Genomic DNA, 21176 nt, shown 5'->3' with positions numbered 1-21176 from the left:
TGTTCTGATTGGATAAATGAAGTGGAGAAGAGCAGTTTTATTCTGAAGGTAATTGAATTTAGATTATATAGTATGTGACAGAATTATTAAAAGATTATAAAATTATTTAGAAATTGGGATTTAAAATAATTTTAGAATAATGCCCTAAAACTTATCCAGATTTATGCATTGTACTTACTGCCACTGGCCACTTCTTTGATTTTTGTTTCCTCTAGTAGTTTATTTGCCACAGACTTTATTTTGAATATGCTCCTATTTTTTTTAGGGTGCTGTTCATTATGAAAGTTTCTTTATAGAGGCCTAATAAAGATGCCTTTTTATGAAGCCTGTGCATTTAGGTAGTTTGAAGCTAGGAGGATTTTCTTTAGAATGCTCTTTTGCATGTAAAGCACAAACTATGTTTCAGTTTAAATGCACTTCTTCCCTTTAATTTTTATGAGGGAAGAGAAGTGAGTCACATTCTGTTGAAGGGAAATCTAGTCAGTTGCTTGAAAGAGCACAGCCCAAATAAAACAAGGACTGACTAGGTGTAAAGAAATAACCTTACGATTTAAAAGAAGAGCTGCTGCTCTGACAGTGCTTATTTAAAGAAATACTGCTGGAAAATTTCCAATTTCTACTACGTTTACCATCTCTAGTCAGATCTGACATATGTTGAAGTTATGTTTTGATTTGGCACACAGCATGTTCAATGATGGTTACTCGCCTAGTACAAGACATGGAGAAGAAACTTTTGGACACAGAGCAGATGACACCTCCTTCTGTTTTGTAGTGTATCCTGGTGTCATTTTCTGTGAATGTGGTCAGGTAGAGTTGTTTTTGTTGTTGTTGTTGGGCTTTTTTTTTTTTTTTTTCCTGGTCTCTTCTGGTGGGGCGGGGGTGGGCTAAAGCCATAGGAAGAAAAATGTGATGTATGTGTCTGGTATGTACTATTTTGTTTTTGTTTTGCAAGAAGAGTTGAACTATTTTTGATAACAAGAGTAAATGGTGGAAAATGCTTCTTAGTTGTCTTGTCTTTATTTGCTTTTCAAGTTTTGGAATTTTATTTAATTCCTTTAAGTGTTAGCAGTGTCTTATGAAACATGTATTTACCTAAAGTTTGTAACAGTTTTGTGTTGAACTCAGATGCCCTGCTATATAAACTTGTAAATCTGTTCTTTATTCACAAATGATCACTGCAAAAATGACTAGAAATGAGATTGTACACATGGATGATGAGGATATATTTTGCAAATTTCCCAAACTTTCCTAATATTATGATCTTAAAATTCATAGAGTACTTTATTGCTTCCCAAGTTTGATAATCTTGTGTTTCTTGATGCATGGGAGGTTGGCAATATAGAAAAAGTGGAAATCATTAGTATGTGAGGGCCTTGATTGTTAATGTAATATTGCCAATGATGAATTCAGGTTGTTTTTAGCACAAGTTTCTCTTTTTTATGCTGGTATTCTCACTGCCACATTTTTTGAAACCTGTATTACATCTTAAATCTATCAATAAATGATAGTTTTCTAATTCTATGTTGTAGAATACTGAGGAGTTTGGGATAGCATGCTGTGTATGGTCTGTATTATATGCATTTGGGGGAAGAGTAATTAATTTACAGTGCCTTGATTTTTATATTGTTTTTCTTTATACCCCGAGTTACTTAGGAATGCTGGCCAATGGCTAACTAGGGATGATTGAGAGATTATTACTGAAGTAACTGGATTTGCATCATCAGGATTTGAAACCACCAAAATGATAACATTTAATATGACATCCTGAATGTTCTTCTGAGTTATCATTATTGATATAAATGATAAGATCCTTTTTACCTTACGTAATAGTTCTAGGGCTGACAATTTATCTTTTTGGTTAGCTTCATTAAGTCTGCGTTTCCATGCAGAGGTATAGTAGGGTCCCAGGATAAAGAATTCCTTTTATTTCATTGTGTTCTTAGTTTTCTTAAAACTCCATGTTGACTTTGCTGAAGAAAAGTTTGTTTTATGACAGATGAAAAATAAACTGTCCTTTCCCTTATCATAGGTAACAAATGTAAAATGCTTTAGAAAATACTAAGTTCAAAGTATAGTTTCTAAATCTGATAACTTGAATGGTATTTTATACTTTTCTTCTTCCTTTAAAATGTAGGTAACCAGTAACACGCAATTACACATTCTTTTAAAATAATACATTATAGACAAGGCTGAAGTCCCCCTTGATCCTTGTGAACCCCTCACTCCCAAGCCCTGGTCCTCTTCCCTGTCACCAGAAAAAATCACTTCTCTGTATATGTTTCCAGACCTTTCTTTGTATTTTCCCCAGGGGTTCAAAGAGTTCTCTTTGAAACTCAAGCTTGTTTAGTGTTACTCTTTCAGACAAAAAATAAGGTGCAAGTATGATTAAAAGCAAAAGTGTAGAGTGATTATCTTAATGAACATGATTCATATTTGACAACTTTATTTAGTTTTGCAAAAAGGGAAAAACAAAAATTAAGTCATGCAGCCTTCTCCACTCAAACACACCTTAACATTTCCAAAAGCTTAGCAAATGACTTATCTCATTTGATTAATCTAGAGTTTTATAAACACTTTGGTGCACAGTGACAAAGATACAGGGAAAATATATGGAATTTTATTTTATTAGTTTGATTAGCTTGGCAATTTATGTTATGCTATGAAACTCATTTTTCATTGAATAGCATTAAGATCAGGATAACCCTCAACTTATCTTTTATCAAGGGGCCTGGGATATTGTAACAACTTGAAATTTCCAGTTTGGCAGTAATGATTACATTTAGCATGGTCTTTAACCAGAAAGCCAAATACCTTCTATCCTAGTTCCTCAGAATTCACATTTCTTGCATTTAGCTGTAAGAAAGGAGTACACTGAAACACATTCTTGTAATTCCTGACAATGTGCTAAATTTGGGTAACCTGTTAAAATAGTTTATCTTGAATGGTATTGATGGCTGTACTTTTATAACAGATTAGACTTTAAAAACCAAATACTGGTCAAAGTGAAAGAGGACTTCAGTAAGGAGAAACAAGGTAAAAAAGTAAAGCCATCTAGGAAAAAAATTTATTGTAAAATTGAATTTTATTTTTACTTTTTGGTGAATCTTAGAAATAGTTTGATAGTTTGGATCATTATGGATAATAAAACCTTTAAACCATGTCTGGCTCCTAAAAAAAGTATTACCTTTTTTTGTATTTCTATCTGAAATAAAAAGAATAATTGCTTTCCTTCCCTGGTAAAGGCCAGATAGGATCCATAGTAAATTTCGTGTTACCACATAAATGATCTAAGTCCTAACAGTTTGTCCCTGTGTGTTTAGGTTACTGCATGTAGTGTTTGCTAAAAATATAGTCACTTTTAAGCTTTTAATTCTTTCGTGTGAACTATTGTAATAGTCTGTAACAGATAAATAGAAGATCAGTTCTAATCATGATGATGAAATAACGGAAAACTGGGAGGAGCTTGTGACAGGCAGGATTGCTAGGATTACTCTCTCATTCTACTGGTTGATGGTGTATCTCCTAAAATTCTTTTTTCCTCACTTTCTGCCTATCATAGCCCCCCAGGTTTGATCATTTCAATGCTTGGCCTTTATACCAGTAAGGGTGGGGTGGAAAGGGAAGATACTCTAACACTTTTAGGGCTGTGGTTAAAATACAGGGGAAAAGTTGATGACTTTGACAGAGAAGGATATTAAAAAGTTGTTTGGGGCATTTCTTTTACTTACATCAAATTATTTTACTTATTAGAAATTATATCGACTATTCATCCTTTTTAATGATTTCTTTCCAAGGATATTGTAGGATTTGGCTGCAGTGTGGCCTGCTGAAAAATGTAGGATTCTGTAATGAACACGTCAACTATAGTAAATAATAGCTTTCTTTTACGAGTGTATCACTGTTTTCTTCCATTTCTAAGATAAATATTGAGGTGGATGTAATAATCTGGACTAGCAGATCCTTTTCAACATGAAGTAAAGAATAATGTTTAGACTGACACCTTTACTATTGGCCTAGTCTAATATTCAGTGAAGAAAACAATCCGGTAAGAATTTTCACACATCATTATTCCTTTAAGTCTTCAAGTAGGCCTGACAGGAAGTGAAGATGGGGCATCAACTAATTTGGAGATTAATAAATCATTCAATAATTAATTGAACAAATGTTAGATAAGTTGAAAGGACTTTTTTCAAGTAAGAGTCAAATTCTGTACTTGTCTTCATTTAAAAAGTTTTCTTGAGATTTTATGTAAGATCCACAGTCAGGATAGGGAAGTTGCCAGAGCTTGTCAGCAAAGTTGGAAGGCCCAGTGGTTAAAATACCTGAGGATGTAAAGTGACTAGCAGTTTGGCAGGTCATTGTGAAATTACATTAAACCAGGTAAGTTCATGATCTCTGAACTCCAGTACACATATAATTAAAAGAAGTCTCTGAGATGTTTTGGCAGTGCTTTTATTACTAGGGCTAAGTCAATTCTGGAGGCTCTTACTGCTTTTTCAAGTTCCAGAATTTTTTGACTCAAGTTTTCTGGAAGTGAAGGTTTCTTCTAGGCTCCATAGGAGCCCGAGGAGCCTCAGGAATGCTGGCCAACACTGAGGCAACTTCTGCTCTGTGCAGAGAACTCTGTCCCCAAGAGATCCTTGGTACACTCAGGGGTATAGAGTGCTTTTTCGCACTTTGGAACGTGATGGTACCTCATATTCACTTCTGAGGAAAGGCTCTGTAAGAGGTTTGAGGCAAACTGGAGGCATCTCCTAAGTTGAGTGTGTATCCAGACCTATTGCATAAAAGCATTTTAAAGTTCCTAGTGCAGATACACATTTGGAGAAATCAAAGCCTTTGAAACACAGTATGCAAACTAGAACATCTCTTCACAAGAAAAAAACATTTAAAATACACATCTTCCTTTCATGTAGACATTGGCAGCTATTCATTCACTGACTGAAGCTTTCCACATTTCTCTGTAAGGCTTGAGCTTACTATTTTATTGCCTTTGTTTCCAAATTCAGAGGGAGAGGCAGGTTCATCTGTTTCGTAATCTTCAAACGAGCTGAAAGGACAAAGCAAAAGTGAGTTAACTGATTAAAAAAAAAAAAAAGTTTTAATGTTTGGGTAGAAATCAAAGTAGCAAACCAGAGACTTAAGACGAGCCTGCAAAAGTACTCTCAGTTGTTAAATGGAGGCTGTAAACAACTAAGCTGCCTTGGAGGAGGCAACACTCTAGAGCAGAAAACACATTCTTGTCCCTGTTCCTTAAAGCTCAAGTCCATGTTAGAATCTGTTGAAAATGTGCTGCATTGAGCTTTCCATGGGGCCTTGGTGGGAATGAAAGCATTATGTATGGATGGTGCTAGGTTAAGGGGAGTTTGAGGTCCGTAACGTATAAGCTTTACACGAACATTTTCATTAAAGTGGTTTCCACGCAGAGCGGGGAATTTTTTCAGCTCTCAAATTGCTTTATAGCTTCCCTCCATGGATTCCAAGAAGCACAATTAGATGTGTAAATATGTACTCACAGCTGACTAAAGCCCATTCATGGATATCCCTCCATTCTACTTTGTGGAACTCCACAGCATACCTAGATACTAATCCTGGGAAGAAATCCCTCTGCTCATTCCCCTTTGGAGGTTGTTGGTATCCCCTGAATTCCACATCCTTCAGGCTACCCCTGAGATTGGCTTTAGACAGAGATGACAAAATATATTATCTCTTGAGAATGATGGCTGCCTAAAATACTAAATTGATAAATATTCTGAGGCTATATCTGACCCCAGAAAATATACATGATCAATTATTAATAATGTCTATTACAGTATCTTAACATCACTGGCTTAGCCTTTTTACCCTTTGCAGGGATCTCCCACAACATTTGAGCAGAAGTTTCTATACATACAGTCCCTTCCTCAAAAAGGTGGCAGGGCCAACTAGTGAGGAAAATGTGCTGAGGCAGGAATATAACCCAGTAGGTGGTACCAACTATTCAAGTTTCTAAAACCTTTTTTAATAGAGGTTAGAGAAGGTTAAACTTAAAGCCTACCTGATGGAAATTTTTTTCTATGAATACCAGCTTGTAATACTATTAAAATTATTTACAGTTTTGGTCACTTTTTAAAAAATACTCCATTCCATTCTTAATTTGTTCTCACTCTTCCCCCATCTCCTTGAGGCCTCAATGGGGTGTAGGATATGCTGGATAAGGAGGCAATAGGAGGGTAATTTCGCTCTGATGGGAGTGAAGTGGTTGTCTCTATTTTGGGAACAAAATTCTCAAAAAAACAACAAAAACCCCTTAATTGTAGTAATGTATTGTTAGACACTGCTTATTTCTTGACAGAATGGAAGACATTTTCTTCCCCATAGTGCCCTAACTTGCTGTCTGCAAGCTGTGTCAATGTCTTAAAAACACCTCGATGCAGGTCTGGGAATAACGCGTATTTTTAAAGAGTTAGGTGTGAAGTGAAATTCATTCAAATATTTGAATTCCTGTTGTTAAGCATGAGCCAAATGCTTGGGATACAATGATGAAAAAGACTGAACCAGCCCCTCCTCACAGCACTTGTAGGCGGACGGAGGCCATCTGGAAGAGTGGTTAAGCGATTTAGTCGCAGAGCATAGGCTCTGGAGGTAGACTCTTAAATCAGGTTCTGTTCTGGGTTTGATCACATAATGTGACTTTGGGTCTTACTGGAGCATGATGGTGAGTGACACCTGACCCTACATTGGAGGCAGGGCTACAAATTTTTTGTATGTCATTTTCAAACAAAACACAAAAGGGAGCTCATTCAACAACTCTCTTTTGTCAGCATCCTGGAGATGCCTCTTATCTGGTTCTCAACTGGGGTGATTTTGACCCCTCGGGATATTAGGCGATGTCTGAAGACACACTTGATTGTCACAACTCGGTGGATCCTACTGGCATCTAGTGGGTAGAGCCCAAGGATGCTGCTAAACATTCTATGATGTGCCAGACACCACCTCACAATAGAATTATCCAGTTTAAAGCATTAGCGCTGTTCTTGAGAAACCCTGCTCTAACTCTTGCCCCTTCGATGTCAGTACATCCCAGCATTCTGGACTAAGCTCGTCTAGTTTTGTACTTCCCTGGCAAGCTTAATTTTTCACATGGCTTTACCCACTACTTACTCACCTGTGCCTTCTAAACCAAGTCCAGCCTCAACTTTTTTTTTTTTTTAAAGAGGCAGTCTTGTTCTGTTGCCCAGGCTGGAGTGCAGTGGCTCACTGTAGCCTTGAACTCCTGGGCTTAAGCAGCGGTGATCCTTCTGCCTCAGCCTCCCAAGTAGGTGGGAGTATCGGTGTGCACCACCACACTGGGCTAATTTTTAAAAAAAATTTTTGTAAAGACAGGGTCTTGCTGTGTTGCCCAGGCTTCTCTTTCTAAGCTGGAGAACCCCATGTATCCAGCTGGCTACTAGCTGGCTCTTCCTGGATGGCAGCATGTATAAATGTGAACTCATCTTCCCCACTGCCCTGGTTCTCCCTATTTTAGTGAACAGCATCATCACCTACCCACTCAAAGCCAGAAACCTGGGTATCCCAAGTCCCTTTTCCCTCACCCCTACAAGTTTAGCCAGTCTCTCATACCACCTACAGTGCCACATGGACACAGCCCTGACCTCCCTACTGCCACTGACTTAGTTCAGGGCACTGTATATTCCTGCTTGGATTGCTACAATAGTGTTCTAACAGTTGGTCTTCCGCCTTGACTCTTGCCAAATCCTTTGCTACTGCCATACAGCTTTTTACGGTAAGGTCTGGGGACCTAATGCCATTGTATGTGTTTTTCAATTGCCTGAAATACCCTTTGCTTTTTGGCTAGCTCATGTTCATTTTTTAATGTGAGATGTCACTTAAAAGTTTCCTGATTCCTTGCTCCTAAACTACCACCATCTCTTATTTCAGAGGTCTGTAATGGCTTCGTTGTTTGTCTCCCTGCTTCTGTTCTTGCAGCTCCACCAATCTAGCAGAATAATCTTCAAAAAACCTAAGTGGGATTTTATCACTCCCTTGTTTAACCATTTTCATTAGCTTCCCTAGGCCCTGTATGATTTGGCCCCCACTAAACTTTCTAACCACATCTGTCTCTATTGCTCACTATATTCTGACTATCCTAGTCTCTAAAAATTTCCCCAATATGCTATGTCCTGCCTCAGAGCCATTGCACGTTTTTCCCGCTGCCTATGGTACATTTTTGCTGTTTTTTGTTTAACTGTTCCTTCTCAACCTTTAGGGTCTCATCACCTCCTCACATTCTTCCCTTAGCACTCTAAGTTGTGACTCTGTCCATTATTGGTTCATCCTATTTGTTTCCTTCAAAGTTACATAATTAAATGTCTGTCTTCCCCTCCTTGACTATAAAGTGTCTGTTTTGTAACTCACTGATTTCCTTAGGCCACAGTATAGTGACTGGCACTGAAATGAATTACTGAATGAAAAGTGATGTCTTAATGCTCTTGTGAAACAATGTGTAGAGTTGTTGGTAAAGGGAGGAGTCAGTAAAATGGTGAGAGTGCAGAAGTCAGATCTGTGAAATTCTTAATCTTTATCCTGCTCCTCAGGAATTCGTGAAAACATGGAGACAGAGTATGTTAACTGACTCCTAAATGACCACTGCTGGGTTTAGTTGTAGGTTACTGGGATTCCTCAGGGCTCAAATGAAGGTTATTTTATGAGGTGTTTTCGGTTAATTTAACAAGCCATTTTTGAACGAGCAGAGGGGTCAGAACTCACAGGGTTCATAAACAGTTTACTAGAAATCATAGGTATCAAATTGAGAACAAATTCTTTACCACAGTATTATTAGCATGAGGGAAAATAATGGTTTTGGTAATTCTGCCAGCAATATCATTGCCTTTAGGAACTTGTTTCTCTGAGTATGTTTTCCCTTTCAGATGAGCAATTTCTGGGTGAAAGTATTAAGGCTGGTTCTGTAGATCCCTGGGACGGGAAATATAGTAGCTGGAATGAGCAGAGATAATGACTGGCACATGTGTGGTCTGACAGAGGGTTGTATGCAGTTTCGGGGTGTTTGGGAGTGAAGGTTTGATTCCAGTTTCTGGGATTCTACCTATTTACAGGGACAAAGGGATAGAATATTTGATTCAGGGATTGTCTGGGGAAATCTAAGACATATGGTGGCTACAGAACATAGAATAAAATGTTAAACGGTTCTCTAGAGTCTATAATGCTTCAGAATTTTATACTTTAAAAAACCGATCTCCTAAGTCATTTATGTCAAATGGATTAACTGAAATATTTTGGAAGTTGGATATTTGGTTCGTTGAAATTTCCTTAACCCATCCAGTGACTAGAAAATCTTTTGCTTTAACACTTGTTAAAGTTTCCAATATGCACCACCTACTTTCCTGCCTTAGAAAGTGGATCTCACTTCCTTTTTGACGGCTGAGAAATCGTGCAGTCCACAGCACCATGAGCCATCGTTGGGGATGACAGCATACAAATGTGGGCTAAATACATCCTAATTATGAACTTGGGGGGCAGAGTTTCATACATTTTTATTACTGAGCACAGTGCCTGGCACAGAATAGTGCCTGTTGAAATAGATTAAAATTGGGCTGTGACTTGTTTTGTTGGACATGGAAAAAAATAAAACGTCATTAACTTCAGGTCCATATAAAGACTCTGTTTATTAAGCATTTAAAAAAATGATTCAACTATTCTATCTGTAAGATTGTAACTCATGTTTTAGAATATTGATTCCTGTCACTCCTCCTCTCTATACCTCAATATATACCCCCCCATCTCCCCTATATCCCTGCTCCTCTGCTAAATTCTCCAACTTCACTGAGGATAGTCAGGGTTCCGACAATCCCCCCTTATCTCTCACTCTTTGCCCAGAGTGCCTATTTTCCAGCGCTGACGGAAGTAAAGGTAGAACCCTTACAAAGAGTAATTCATATAAGTTTATATTTAATGTAAAGGAAAAGCTGCCTTTAAAAACATTCAGTGGAAAACAGTTTTCTAAACTAACTAAATGTCTAATAATAGGGGAATGGATGTGCGTTATTGCTTGAGAGAATACTCTGAAACATTGAAAGTCATGTTCTTGAACCCAACTAGTGACAAGTGTCAAAAAGAAATATACCAAAGTATAAATAGTGGTGATTTCTGGATCATTGAACCAAGGACGATTTTTATCTCTATATGTTTTCCAATTTTTTTGCAGCAAGCCTGTATTTCTTTACAGATCAGATAAAGACTCCCAGAATATTAATAAAAAATTATGCTTAATCTGGGTTATACTCAAATATAAAGCTATTGGTGAAATACTAGAATATCCTGTAAGCAAGCATTTTTAAGGTAACTAAAAATCCAAGGCAATCAAGTATTAGTCAAATTGGCGGAAAAGCTTGTTTCTTATTATTGTAGGTGTCAGTTTCTTAAGATAGGAACATGGAGGATCTTTTAGCCTGCTAAATTTACAGAATTTCTGTGGAGTTTTAAATTTACTCTATTGTAGAAGCCATAAGAATGTTAATTATAAATAAATATGGTATCATAACCTGTTATCTTCATATAAGTGACATATTTAAGTTGAATAGGTTTAAGTAACTGGTACCCTGTCTTTCTGGTTTCCTCTATGACCATTCATTACTGGGGTGGAATTTATCCAGATGCTGTTGGATGCTCTGATCACTTTGTGTGCCAGATGTGCTAATTCACAATGTTTGCAGCCTCATACTTCCGGAGACCTTTGGCTCTCCTTCACCTCACTAAGACCTGTAGTTATTACTAGTTTTCTTATTGAAGGTATTATTAATACGTAAGTACCAGGTAGGTCCTTACATATCAGGAGGTATGGGCATTCGGCACAATGGCTACCTATGATTGTTGTTAGAGGGTAAAGTAGATGGAGAATTCTGAGTTGTTTTTGGAAGGTCAAGTCATCTGGGCTACTGTAGTATCCTTGTAGTGAGAACGGCTGCTGGAGTATTGCTGTCTTCTGTGCCACTCAGTAAACATCTGCTGAGGAGGACGTCCTATATCGCTAACAATCTGCCAGGTGCTGGGATTACAAGACTAAGAAAAGGTTCTTGGCCCTTGAGGAGCCCTCAATCTAGTGGTAAGATAAGTAACTCCCATTTTTTGAGCACTTATATGCCAGACACTGTTAAGTACGTTATATACATTCTCTCTAATTCTCAGTATAGTCCTGCTATTCACACAACAGATAATTAGTGTCAAACCTGTGCCATGCACTGTGCCCTGGGAATGAAGGGAACAAGGTAGGTGATGGAATGCTAATGTTATAGCTGAATAAACTCTGGTTTGGAAAGGTTAGGTTAATTGTGACCAAGATCACAGAAGTGGTACTAATAACCATTGTTTATTGATTACAAAGACACTATGCCTAAGGGCTTTGTATTATGTGCACTGTCTTACTTAATTTTTTTTTTTTTTTTTTTTTTATTGAGACAGAGTCTTGCTCTGTTGCCCTGGCTAGAGTGAGTGCCATGGCGTCAGCCTAGCTCACAACAACCTCAAACTCCTGGGCTCAAGCAATCCTCCTGCCTCAGCCTCCCGGCTAGCTGGGACTACAGGCATGTGCCACCATGCCTGGCTAATTTTTTCTATATATTTTTAGTTGTCCAGATAATTTCTTTCTATTTTTTTTTTTTTTTTTTTTAGTAGAGACGGGGTCTCGTTCTTGCTCAGGCTGGTCTCGAACTCCTGAGCTCAAACAATCCGGCCGCCTCAGCCTCCCAGAGTGCTAGGATTATAGGCGTGAGCCACCACGCCCAGCCTTATTTAATTCTTTAAAGAGCTTGGTGTGGCAGGTGGTACCCTTATTTTTATAGGGGATGCTGAGACTTAGATGCCGGGGATAGCACAGCTTTTAAGTCCAACTCCAAATTTCATGATCTTAACCATGATGTTGTGTTGCATCTCTTTCCATATAGGGAGCAGTAATAGCTACTATTTATCAGTAGCTATGTGCCAGGTGTTTACATATATTATCTTAGATTCTCACAACCACCTTGGAAGGCAGTTGCTGGTATCTTCTGAAACTGAGCATCAGGAATCAGGTAACCTGCCCAGCTGGTGAGTAGACCAGATCTGTCTGGCTCCTCAGTTTCTGCTCTTTCCATGGTACCAACATTTTTCCTCCTCTTCTAATATTTGAGTCTAGCAATCTCTGACAGACTCACCCTGACTTGTTTGTAATTCCTCTTGAGATGAAGCTCTAGGTGGTATAGCCTTGGGATTTTGGATCTGGCTGTGCCTTTGTACCAGTTATTACTCCTGTAAATGGACCTTTTCCTTTCCTTTGTTCACTTTCTAGTGCTCACTCTACGGACTATAGCTGTTGTGAGCCTCCTCTCCCCTGGGGACCTCATTGCTCACATGTGTTCTGTGTAGGCCTTATCTTATCTCCCACAACATGAGAAGAGGGGCGTCTAGCAAGAGCCTCTCATATACACTGGTCGAATTTCACTACAGCTGGTCTCTGCATCTCCTTTTCTGACCGCTTCTCACTGGTACTGTCTGTATTCTCCTCCTCTCTCTTCCTTCCATGCGTAGTGGCACCTTCTCTTAGTGCTAGACAACTTGAAAAAAACTTTCACTTGAGCTGATTATTTATTCTCTTTAGCTGCCATCAGTTTCTCTTCTTTTAAGAGAAGGTGTAAGTGTTTAGACCTGCTATCTCCTTTTTCTCCTCCCTTTAAAGCAGGTTATAAAACAATAGTTGTATAAATTCCATTTTTATAAAGCAAATCTTTATGTATTTGAACAGAAATGTGTAGAAGGTTATACTCCAAACAGATAAGACAGGTTGTCTCTGGCTGGTAGATTTTAGGTGAAGATTTTTTGTTTACATTCTAATCACTCCTCTGGAATGAACATGTATTACCTACATAAACAAATAAAAGAGAAAAATAATAACTTATTTATTAAGGTAATACATGCTCATCATATGAACCTTATAAATAAGAGAACAGTATAAAAAACCAAATTTCTTGCAACCCTACAAGCCCAGAGTTAGTATTTTGGGGTATTATCTTTTAGCATGAGTATATACATACACACATTTCTAATACTGAGATTATATCACAATTTTGTAACTTTGATTTCTCTAGGAAATTAAAATTTGGCAAGCACATTTAAATGGCTGTATAATATTACGACACAGATACCATGAACGATTTAACTATTCTATTATTGTTCATTTGTGCTGCTTTGAATTTTTTTTCGAATTACCTGTGACCAGTGCCAATTATTTAGAATTCAGTGGTCCCCAACCTTTTTGGTACCAGGGAGCGGTTTCATGGAAGATAGGTTTTCCATGGACGGGGGTTGGGGTGGGGGTAGGAGGAGCTAAGGCGGTGATGTGAGCGATCGGGAGGGGAGCAGCTGAAAACAGATGAAGCTTCGCTGGCTCTCCTGCTGTGCGGCCCCCGCCCTCCTCACCTTCCTAAGTTTCATGGAAGACAGTTTTTCCATGGACGGGGGTGGGAGGAAGTGGAGCTCTCTGTGACTTGGTCCCTAACAGGCGGATATTGCTCTGCAGCTTGGGGGGTGGGGACCACAGGTTTAGATAGAACAATTCTATCCAAATTTCTGAGTATTTACCATAGATACCCAGAATTAGAATTAGGGAGTCAAAGGGCATAAATTCAGGCTGTTGCTACATATTGTCAAATTACTTTCTAGGGACATTGGGCCAATATGCTTCTACCAGCAATGTTTGGAAGTGCTGTCTTTCTGCAGTGAGCCTAGAATGAGGTGTTTCTGTAATGTGCTTCCTCTATGAGAGAGCAGTTAAGATGCTGTATTTTAATTGCATCTGTATGTTTTCTCATCCTGTCTGTGTTCACTAGTATCTATTAATGTTTAGTATGTAGACAGTAGGAATGCAAACATTTATCGAATTAATACTATCTTAAAAATTACCTTTTAAAAAACTGCTGCCTATTTAATAAGCTCAAGTATTTTGGCTGTTTTTTAAAAAACAGCTTTATTTAGGTACAATTCATATATTATAGAATTTACCAATTTTAAGTGTTCAATGTGTTTTAGTAACTTTTTACAATTGCATAACCATCATTACAGTCCAATTTTAGAACAATTTCACTTGTCTACCCACCCTTCCTCTCCCTTATGCCTGTTTACATTCAGTCCCCAATCATTCCAGGAACTAAGCAACCACTTATCTGCTTTCTGGTGCTGTAAATTTGTCTTTTCTAGAAATTTCATACATACGGAATCACATAATATATGTAGGCTTCAGTGTCTGGCTTCTTTTCATGTAGAATAATGTTTTTGAGAGATTTATCCATGTTGTTGCATTTATTAGTTCATTCCTTTTATTTTCCCTTTTATTTTTGAGGTATAATTGATATACAATGAACTGCTCATAATGAAAGTGTGTAATTAGTAAATTTTGACTTTTGTATATACTTGTGAAATTATTACAACAGAGATAATGAAAATATCTATCATCCCCGCCACCCCCGCCACTAGGGTTTTCTCATGCCCTTTTTTGTAATCACTGTTCCCCTTCTGAGGCATCCACTGATGTGCTTTCTGTCACTATAGTGTATACTTTTTACAATTTTATATAAATGGAATCATACAGTATATATTCTTTGTCTAGCTTCCTTCACTTGGCTTGATTATATTGAGATTCATCTGTGTTGTTGTGATTATCAATAAGTTCATTCCTTTATTGCTGAGTAGCATTCTACTGTATAGATATATTGTGTTTCAACTCACCAGTTCAGTGGACATCTGGATTATTTCTAGTTTTGGGCTACTAGGAATATTGCTGCTGTGAACATTTATATACAAGTTCTTGTGCAAGCATTTCTCTTGGGTAGATTTCTAGGAGCAGAATTACCAATTCACATGGTAAGTGTTTAACTTTTTAAGAAATTGCCAAACTTTTCTAAAGAGGCTGTATAGTTTTATATCTCCATCAGCCCAGTGTATGAGGGTTCCAGTTTCTCCACGTCATTGCCAACTGGTGATTTAGGTTGTTACAGTGGCAGTTTAGAATATCTCACTGTAGTTTTAATTTGCATTTTCCTAATGTCTAATGATGTAGAACAGCAGTCGCCCACCTTTTTTGGCACTGGGGACTGGTTTCACGGAAGACAGTTTTTCCATGGATGGGGGTTGGGGGGGTGGAGCTCAGGTGGTGATGCGAGTGATGATACAGATGAAGCTTTGAAGCTTTGCTCACTTGCTGGCTGCTCACCTCCTGCTGTGCAGCCTGGTTCCTAAGTTTCATGGAGGACAACTTTTCCTCCATGGGGGGTTTGGGGGGCTTGTGGAGCTCAGGTGGTGATGCGTGGCCCAGTTCCTAATAGGCTGCAGCCGAAACCCGGTGGAGCCCAGGGGTTGCGGACCACTGAAGATCATCTTTTTATATACCCATTTGCTATTTGTACCTGTTACTTAGTGTTTGTTCAGATCTTTTGTCCATTTAAAAATTTGGGTTTTTAGTTTTTATTATCGAGAGTTCTTTACATATTCTAGATATGAATCCTTTATCAGAATGTTTTGGAAATATTTTCTCCCAGTCTATCTTTTCATTTTCTTAATCGTGTCTTGAAGAGCAATAGTTTTTAATTTTGAAGGAAGTCCAATGCATTGATTTTAATTTTTTATTGCTCTTGCCTAACCCAAGGTCACAAAGATTTTTCCTATGTTTTATTCCAGACACTTTATAGTTTTAGCTGTTACATTTAGGTCCATGATCCATTTTGAGTTCATTATTTTTGTATATACTATGGATTGAGGTTCTTTTTTTTGGCACGTGGATATTCAATCATTTTAGCATCATTTTTGAAAGACTGCCCTTTCCCCTTTGGTTGAAAATTAGTTGGCCATATATATGACTATTTCTGGAGTGTTTCATTGATCTGTGTATACAGATAAATGCTGCAAAAATGTCTTGTTTGCTTTATTGTAAGTTTTGAAATCAGGAAGCATGAGTCCTTCAACTTTGTTTTTTTTTTTTTTTTGAGACAGAGCCTGGCTCTATCACCCAGGCTGGAGCGCATTGGCACGATCATAACTCACTGTAACTTCAGACTCCTGGGCTCAAGCAATCCTCCTGTCTCAGCCTGCCAAATAGCTAGGACTATAGGCAAGCCTGGCTAATTTTTAAAAAGTTTTTTGTAGAGACAGGGTCTTGTCATGTTGCTCATGCTGGCCTTGAACTCCTGGCCTCAAGGGATCCTCCTGCCTTGGCTTCCCAAAGTGCTGGGGTTACATTTGTGAGCCATGGCACCCAGCCTCAACTTTGTGCTTTTTAAAAAGCATTTTGGCTATTCTAGATATTTTTCATTTCTATATAAATTTTAGGATCAGTTTATTTCTATGACAAAAGTCTGCTGGGATTTTGACAAGGATTTGGTTAAATCTGTAGATCAATTTTGGGAGAACTGACATTTTAACAATACTGAACCTTCTAATCCTTCTGTTTATTTAGGTCTTCTTTAATTTCTCTTGGCACAGTTTTGTAGTTTTGATCGTGCAAGTATTATAGTACTTTTGTTATATTTATTCCTAAGTATTTTATTCTTTTTGATGTGATTGTGTATACAATTATTCTTTTTATTTTAATTTCATTACTGGATCATTCATTGCTAGTATATGCAAATATTAATTTTATGCAAATACTAAAAAACTAATTTTTGTATGATAAGCTTGTATTCTAAGATTGTGCTAAGTCACTTAATAGTTCTGGTATCTTATGTAGATTCCTTAGTATTTTCTATTTATAGGTCACATCATCTGGGAATAGACAGTTTTATTTCTTCCTTTCTAATCTCAATGCCTTTAATGGCTTTTTCTTGCCTTATTGCGCTGAGTAGGACCCCCAGTTACAATGGTTGAGTAGAAATGGTGAGGAATAAAAACATCCTTGCCTGGTTCCTGATCTTAGGGGGAAGGCATTCAGTTTTTTTTCCCCCGAAAAATATGATGTTAACTGTAGATGCTGTTTATCAGGTTGAGGAATTTCCCATCTATCCTTACTTGGGTGAGAATCATTGTAAATGGATGTTGGATTTTGTCAATGATCACATGCTATTTGTCATTTATTCTGTTAATATGGTGTATTAACATTGATTTTCAAATGTTAAGCCAATGTTCCATTCCTGGAATAAACCCCACTTAGTTATAGTGGATAATCTTTTTTATATTTTGTTGGATTTGATACGCTACTATTTTGTAAGAAGTTTTGTACTGATGTTCATAAGGGATATTGGTTTGCAGTTTTCATTTCTTATGATGTCTTTGTCTGGCTTTGATATCGGAGTAATATTGGCTTTATTAAGTAAGTTTGGAAGTATGCCAACTATTATTTTCTGAAAGTATTTATGAAAGATTGGTATTTTTTTCCTTATATATTTGACAGAATTCCCCAGTGAAGTCATCTAGACCTGGACTTTTCTTGTGGGGAAGACATTTAAAACTTCTTTATTTGATATAGATCTGATTTTCCATTTCTTCTTGAGTCAGTTTTGGTAATTTTAGTTTTTCTAGGATTTTTTTCCCCATTTCATCTAAGGTGTGAAATTTATTGGGATAAAGTTCTTCATAATAGTACCTTATAATTCTTTTAATTTCTGTAGTACCCATTGTGATGCCTCTTCATTCATTCTTGATTTTGTTTGTTAATTTATGTCTTCTCTTTTTTTGTTAGTCTAGCTGAAGATTTATCTTTTTGTTCAATGAACTTCTGGTTTAATTAATTCTTTTATATTGTTTTCCTGTTTTCTCTTTCATGGATTTCTATACTGATCTTTATTATTTCTTTCATTCTACTTATTTTTGGTCTTGTTTGCTCTTCTTTTTCTAGCTCAAGTTAGAAGCTTATATTATTGATATTAGACCTTGTTAAGCCTAAATATCACTCTGAGCACTGCTGTAACTGCATCCTATATATTTTCATGTTCTTTTCATTCATTTAAAAATAATTTGTAATTTCCCTGTGGTTTGTGGTTTCTTCTTTGACCCGTGTGTCTTTAGGGGTGTGTTATTTAATTTACTAATATTTTGGGGTTCCCAGGTTTTTTTCTATTGTTGATTTCTAATTTCTGTTTTGGTCAAACAACATACTTTATATTATTGCATTCTATTTCAATTTATGAAGTTTTGTTTTATCAGCCTAATATATAGTCAGGAGAAGTTCCATGGGCACTTGAAAAAGAAAGTATAATTTTGGGTTTTTTTTTTTGTGGAGTAGTCCCTAATATTGATTAAATCAAATATGTTAGCTGTGTTGTTCAAGTCTTCTGTATCCTTATTTACTGTCTGTAGTTCTATCAATTCTTGAATGAGAAGTGTTGTAATCTCCAACTAATATTATTGTGGAATTGTCTATTTCTCCTTTCTAGTCTGAAAATTTCTGTTTAATGTATTTTGTGGTTCTGTGATTTGGCACATATACATTTAAAATCATCATATCTGGCAAATGCACTTTAATGTTGGTGAAATAGGAATTTTTAGGTTTGTTTCCTGGGTGAAATGTCTGTCTTTTGACTGTTTTTAGAATTAGACAATATTTATGTACTTACTATTGATTTTGAAGAACCTTATTTATAAAATAATATTGGTCATATGATGCAACCCAGTTTGCCTTTTGATTGTGATACAGAATTTGTCACTTATTTTGGCCACTTTTTAAATGTATTCAAATCCATAAATAATTTTCTTATAAATTTCTACCATTATGTTTGTGCTTCTAAAGCCTGTCTATTCGCATGCAGACGTTAATTTAATATCTACTTTTTTCACCCCACAATGGAGAGCCAAATTTTACTGACTAGTCTTTTCCTGGCACAGTCGAGATGCTATCTTTATCATATACTACATTGCTGTGCATAAATTTTCTGTTTTGGCATGAATATTATACTCAGTTTAATTACTATGGCTTTATATAGTCCATCTCCTTTATACCCCACCATACCTTTGTTTCTTTTCAAAACTCATTGCTATTTTTATGTCTCTTTATTGTTCCATGTGAGTTTTAGAACTAGGTTATCAAGTTCCACAACATATTTTGGGGGATTATATTAAATAAATTAATTCTAGCATGGCAACTAGTCTTTATATTTTTCTGTGAAATTTTACAGATTTCTGCATGTGTATTTCTCAAGTCACTGCTTTTTTTTTTTTTTTGCTATTGTGAATGGAATTTTTTTTCTTATTACATTTTCAACTGGTTATTTCTGGGATATGGAATTAATACCCTGTATCAATTAAGGAGGTGCTTGCTTTAATTTGCTTAAAGATTTTCCCCAAAACTGGAAAATATATTAAATTTTGTCAGATGCCTTCAAAGAATCTATTTAAATTTTATGATTTTTTTTTCTCCTTTAGTCTGTTAATGATAGATTTTATAAGAATTAACTATTATTGCAGTATTGGGATAAAACCCGCTTGATTATGATGCATTTTTTTATATTGGTGGATTTGACAAATTACAGAATCTTCTGTGGTTCAGTTTTCATAACTGTAACATGGGGATAACAGTTTCTACTTAACAGCTAGGGCTCTGTGAGCCCAATGAATTAAAATGTTTAGAACAGTGCTGGGTACATCGTATGCTGTGCATGTATAAATTAATGGATTTATTTTTGTTTAAATAAAAGTGTTTAATTTCTTCCCACTATATACAGGTGACCTTTGAACAACATGGGTTTGAATTGCATGGGTCCATTTAAACATGGATTTTTTTCAACCAAACATGGGTCAAAACTCTAGTACTTAAGGGATGCAAAACCTGCTTGTATGGAGGGCTGACTTTTCGTATATGTGGTTCCACAGGGCTGACTGCAGTACTTGAGTATGCGTGTATTCTGGTATATGCAGGTGGTCCTGGAATCCCCTGCGTATATCGAGGGATGACTGTACTTTATTTTGGTCTATTTTGTCACCTTTTCCCACACATCTTGAGTTGACAACCTAATTAATTTATTACAGTCTGTAGGTTAAAATCTCATCTCATCCATATCCCACAGGTTTTAATAAATATAATGCTTTCATTGTCTGGTTCTAAAAAGATTGTAATTTGTATTTTCACATCCTCTTTTGCTTAAAGGTTATTTAAGCATATACTTTGAAATCTCTAAAATTTTAATTTTATTTTAAAATTTCCAGATACATGCATTTTTGCTAATTTTTTTTTGTTAATTTCAGGCTGCATTTTAAATAGCAAATGTAGCCTGTATACTAGTGATTAAAAAAATTGTTGCAATTTTCTTCATGCCTTAATAAAATAGGCACTTTTGTGGTGGTTCCGTGTGTATTTGTATTTGTCCATACTTTTGATTATCTCTATGAAATCAAAATCATTGTACTTTTTTGTCATTTATCTTCCTTAGGTTTTTTTTTTTCTGTCCATTTGATTTGTTGGTTTTTACAACTGCGGATTTGTCAATTCCTCCTTGTTTTTCCATCAGACTTGCTTTATATAATGCATATAGTTCATAACTTATTTTCACAGCCAACTGTTGAAATACTGATTAAGTCCCTTTTAAAGCTTTGAATTCTGTTTGTCTCATTAACATTGCCAGATTTGATTTCCTCTTGTTACTATTCGTTTTCCTGTTACCTCTGTGTAAGGTGTGAATCTGAAGAACAGTATATGGTTAGATTTTTAATCAATCCAACTGTATACTGGTTTTATGATTGGTACTGTATCTGGACTTATTCTACTATTTAGTGCTGCTGTTTTCTTTTTCTTTTTCTTTTTTTTTGCCATTTTCTTATTGTCTTCTCTTTCTCAATACAGTGGACATCTACTGCTGTTGTTCCTTTAACAGTATAACATTCCTCTTTCTTTTCATCATATTCTCCATTTTCTCTCTATTTTCCTTGGGAGAACATATGGTTTGGATGGACTTGACTTATGTCCAAATTTAGTTCTAGGCCTAACCCCTTCAGCAATTGGTCTAGGGATTTAGACTCAAACCAAGCCAACAAGAGCTGATGTGACCTGAATCCCAAGCTTTTGTTAGAATTTGTGGGAAAGAGATTTTTCTCTTTTCTCTGAACTTAAAGCTATTAGGTGATCATCTTGCTACTACATATGAAAATCTCACCCAAAAGTAAAAGAATGAAAGAAAAATATATCCAAGAGATGAAAGAGATAATGTCCTACTTTTATCATTCTATGGAGT

General features: G+C 36.5%; 1 protein-coding gene across 2 annotated transcripts in view; it reads right to left on the bottom strand.

Moving 5' to 3' along the window:
* Positions 1-4266: 4266 nt before the first annotated feature.
* The window catches only part of PPP2R3A (protein phosphatase 2, regulatory subunit B'', alpha), a 162169-nt gene continuing 145259 nt past the window's right edge, over positions 4267-21176 (bottom strand). The window contains exon 13 of one of the 2 annotated variants that reach the window (XM_012663602.1): positions 4267-5050. In XM_012663602.1, the coding sequence (XP_012519056.1) occupies positions 4927-5050 (124 nt within the window). In that variant the 3' untranslated portion in view covers positions 4267-4926. The remainder of the gene's footprint in view (positions 5051-21176) is intronic. The other variant, XM_012663597.1, reaches the window with a different exon arrangement.

Source organism: Propithecus coquereli, unplaced genomic scaffold, assembly GCF_000956105.1.
Source record: "Propithecus coquereli isolate 6110/MARCELLA unplaced genomic scaffold, Pcoq_1.0 Scaffold12, whole genome shotgun sequence".
NCBI lineage: Eukaryota > Metazoa > Chordata > Mammalia > Primates > Indriidae > Propithecus > Propithecus coquereli.
The sequence above is the reverse complement of the archived record's forward strand: the minus strand, read 5'-3'. Positions and strand labels throughout refer to the sequence as shown.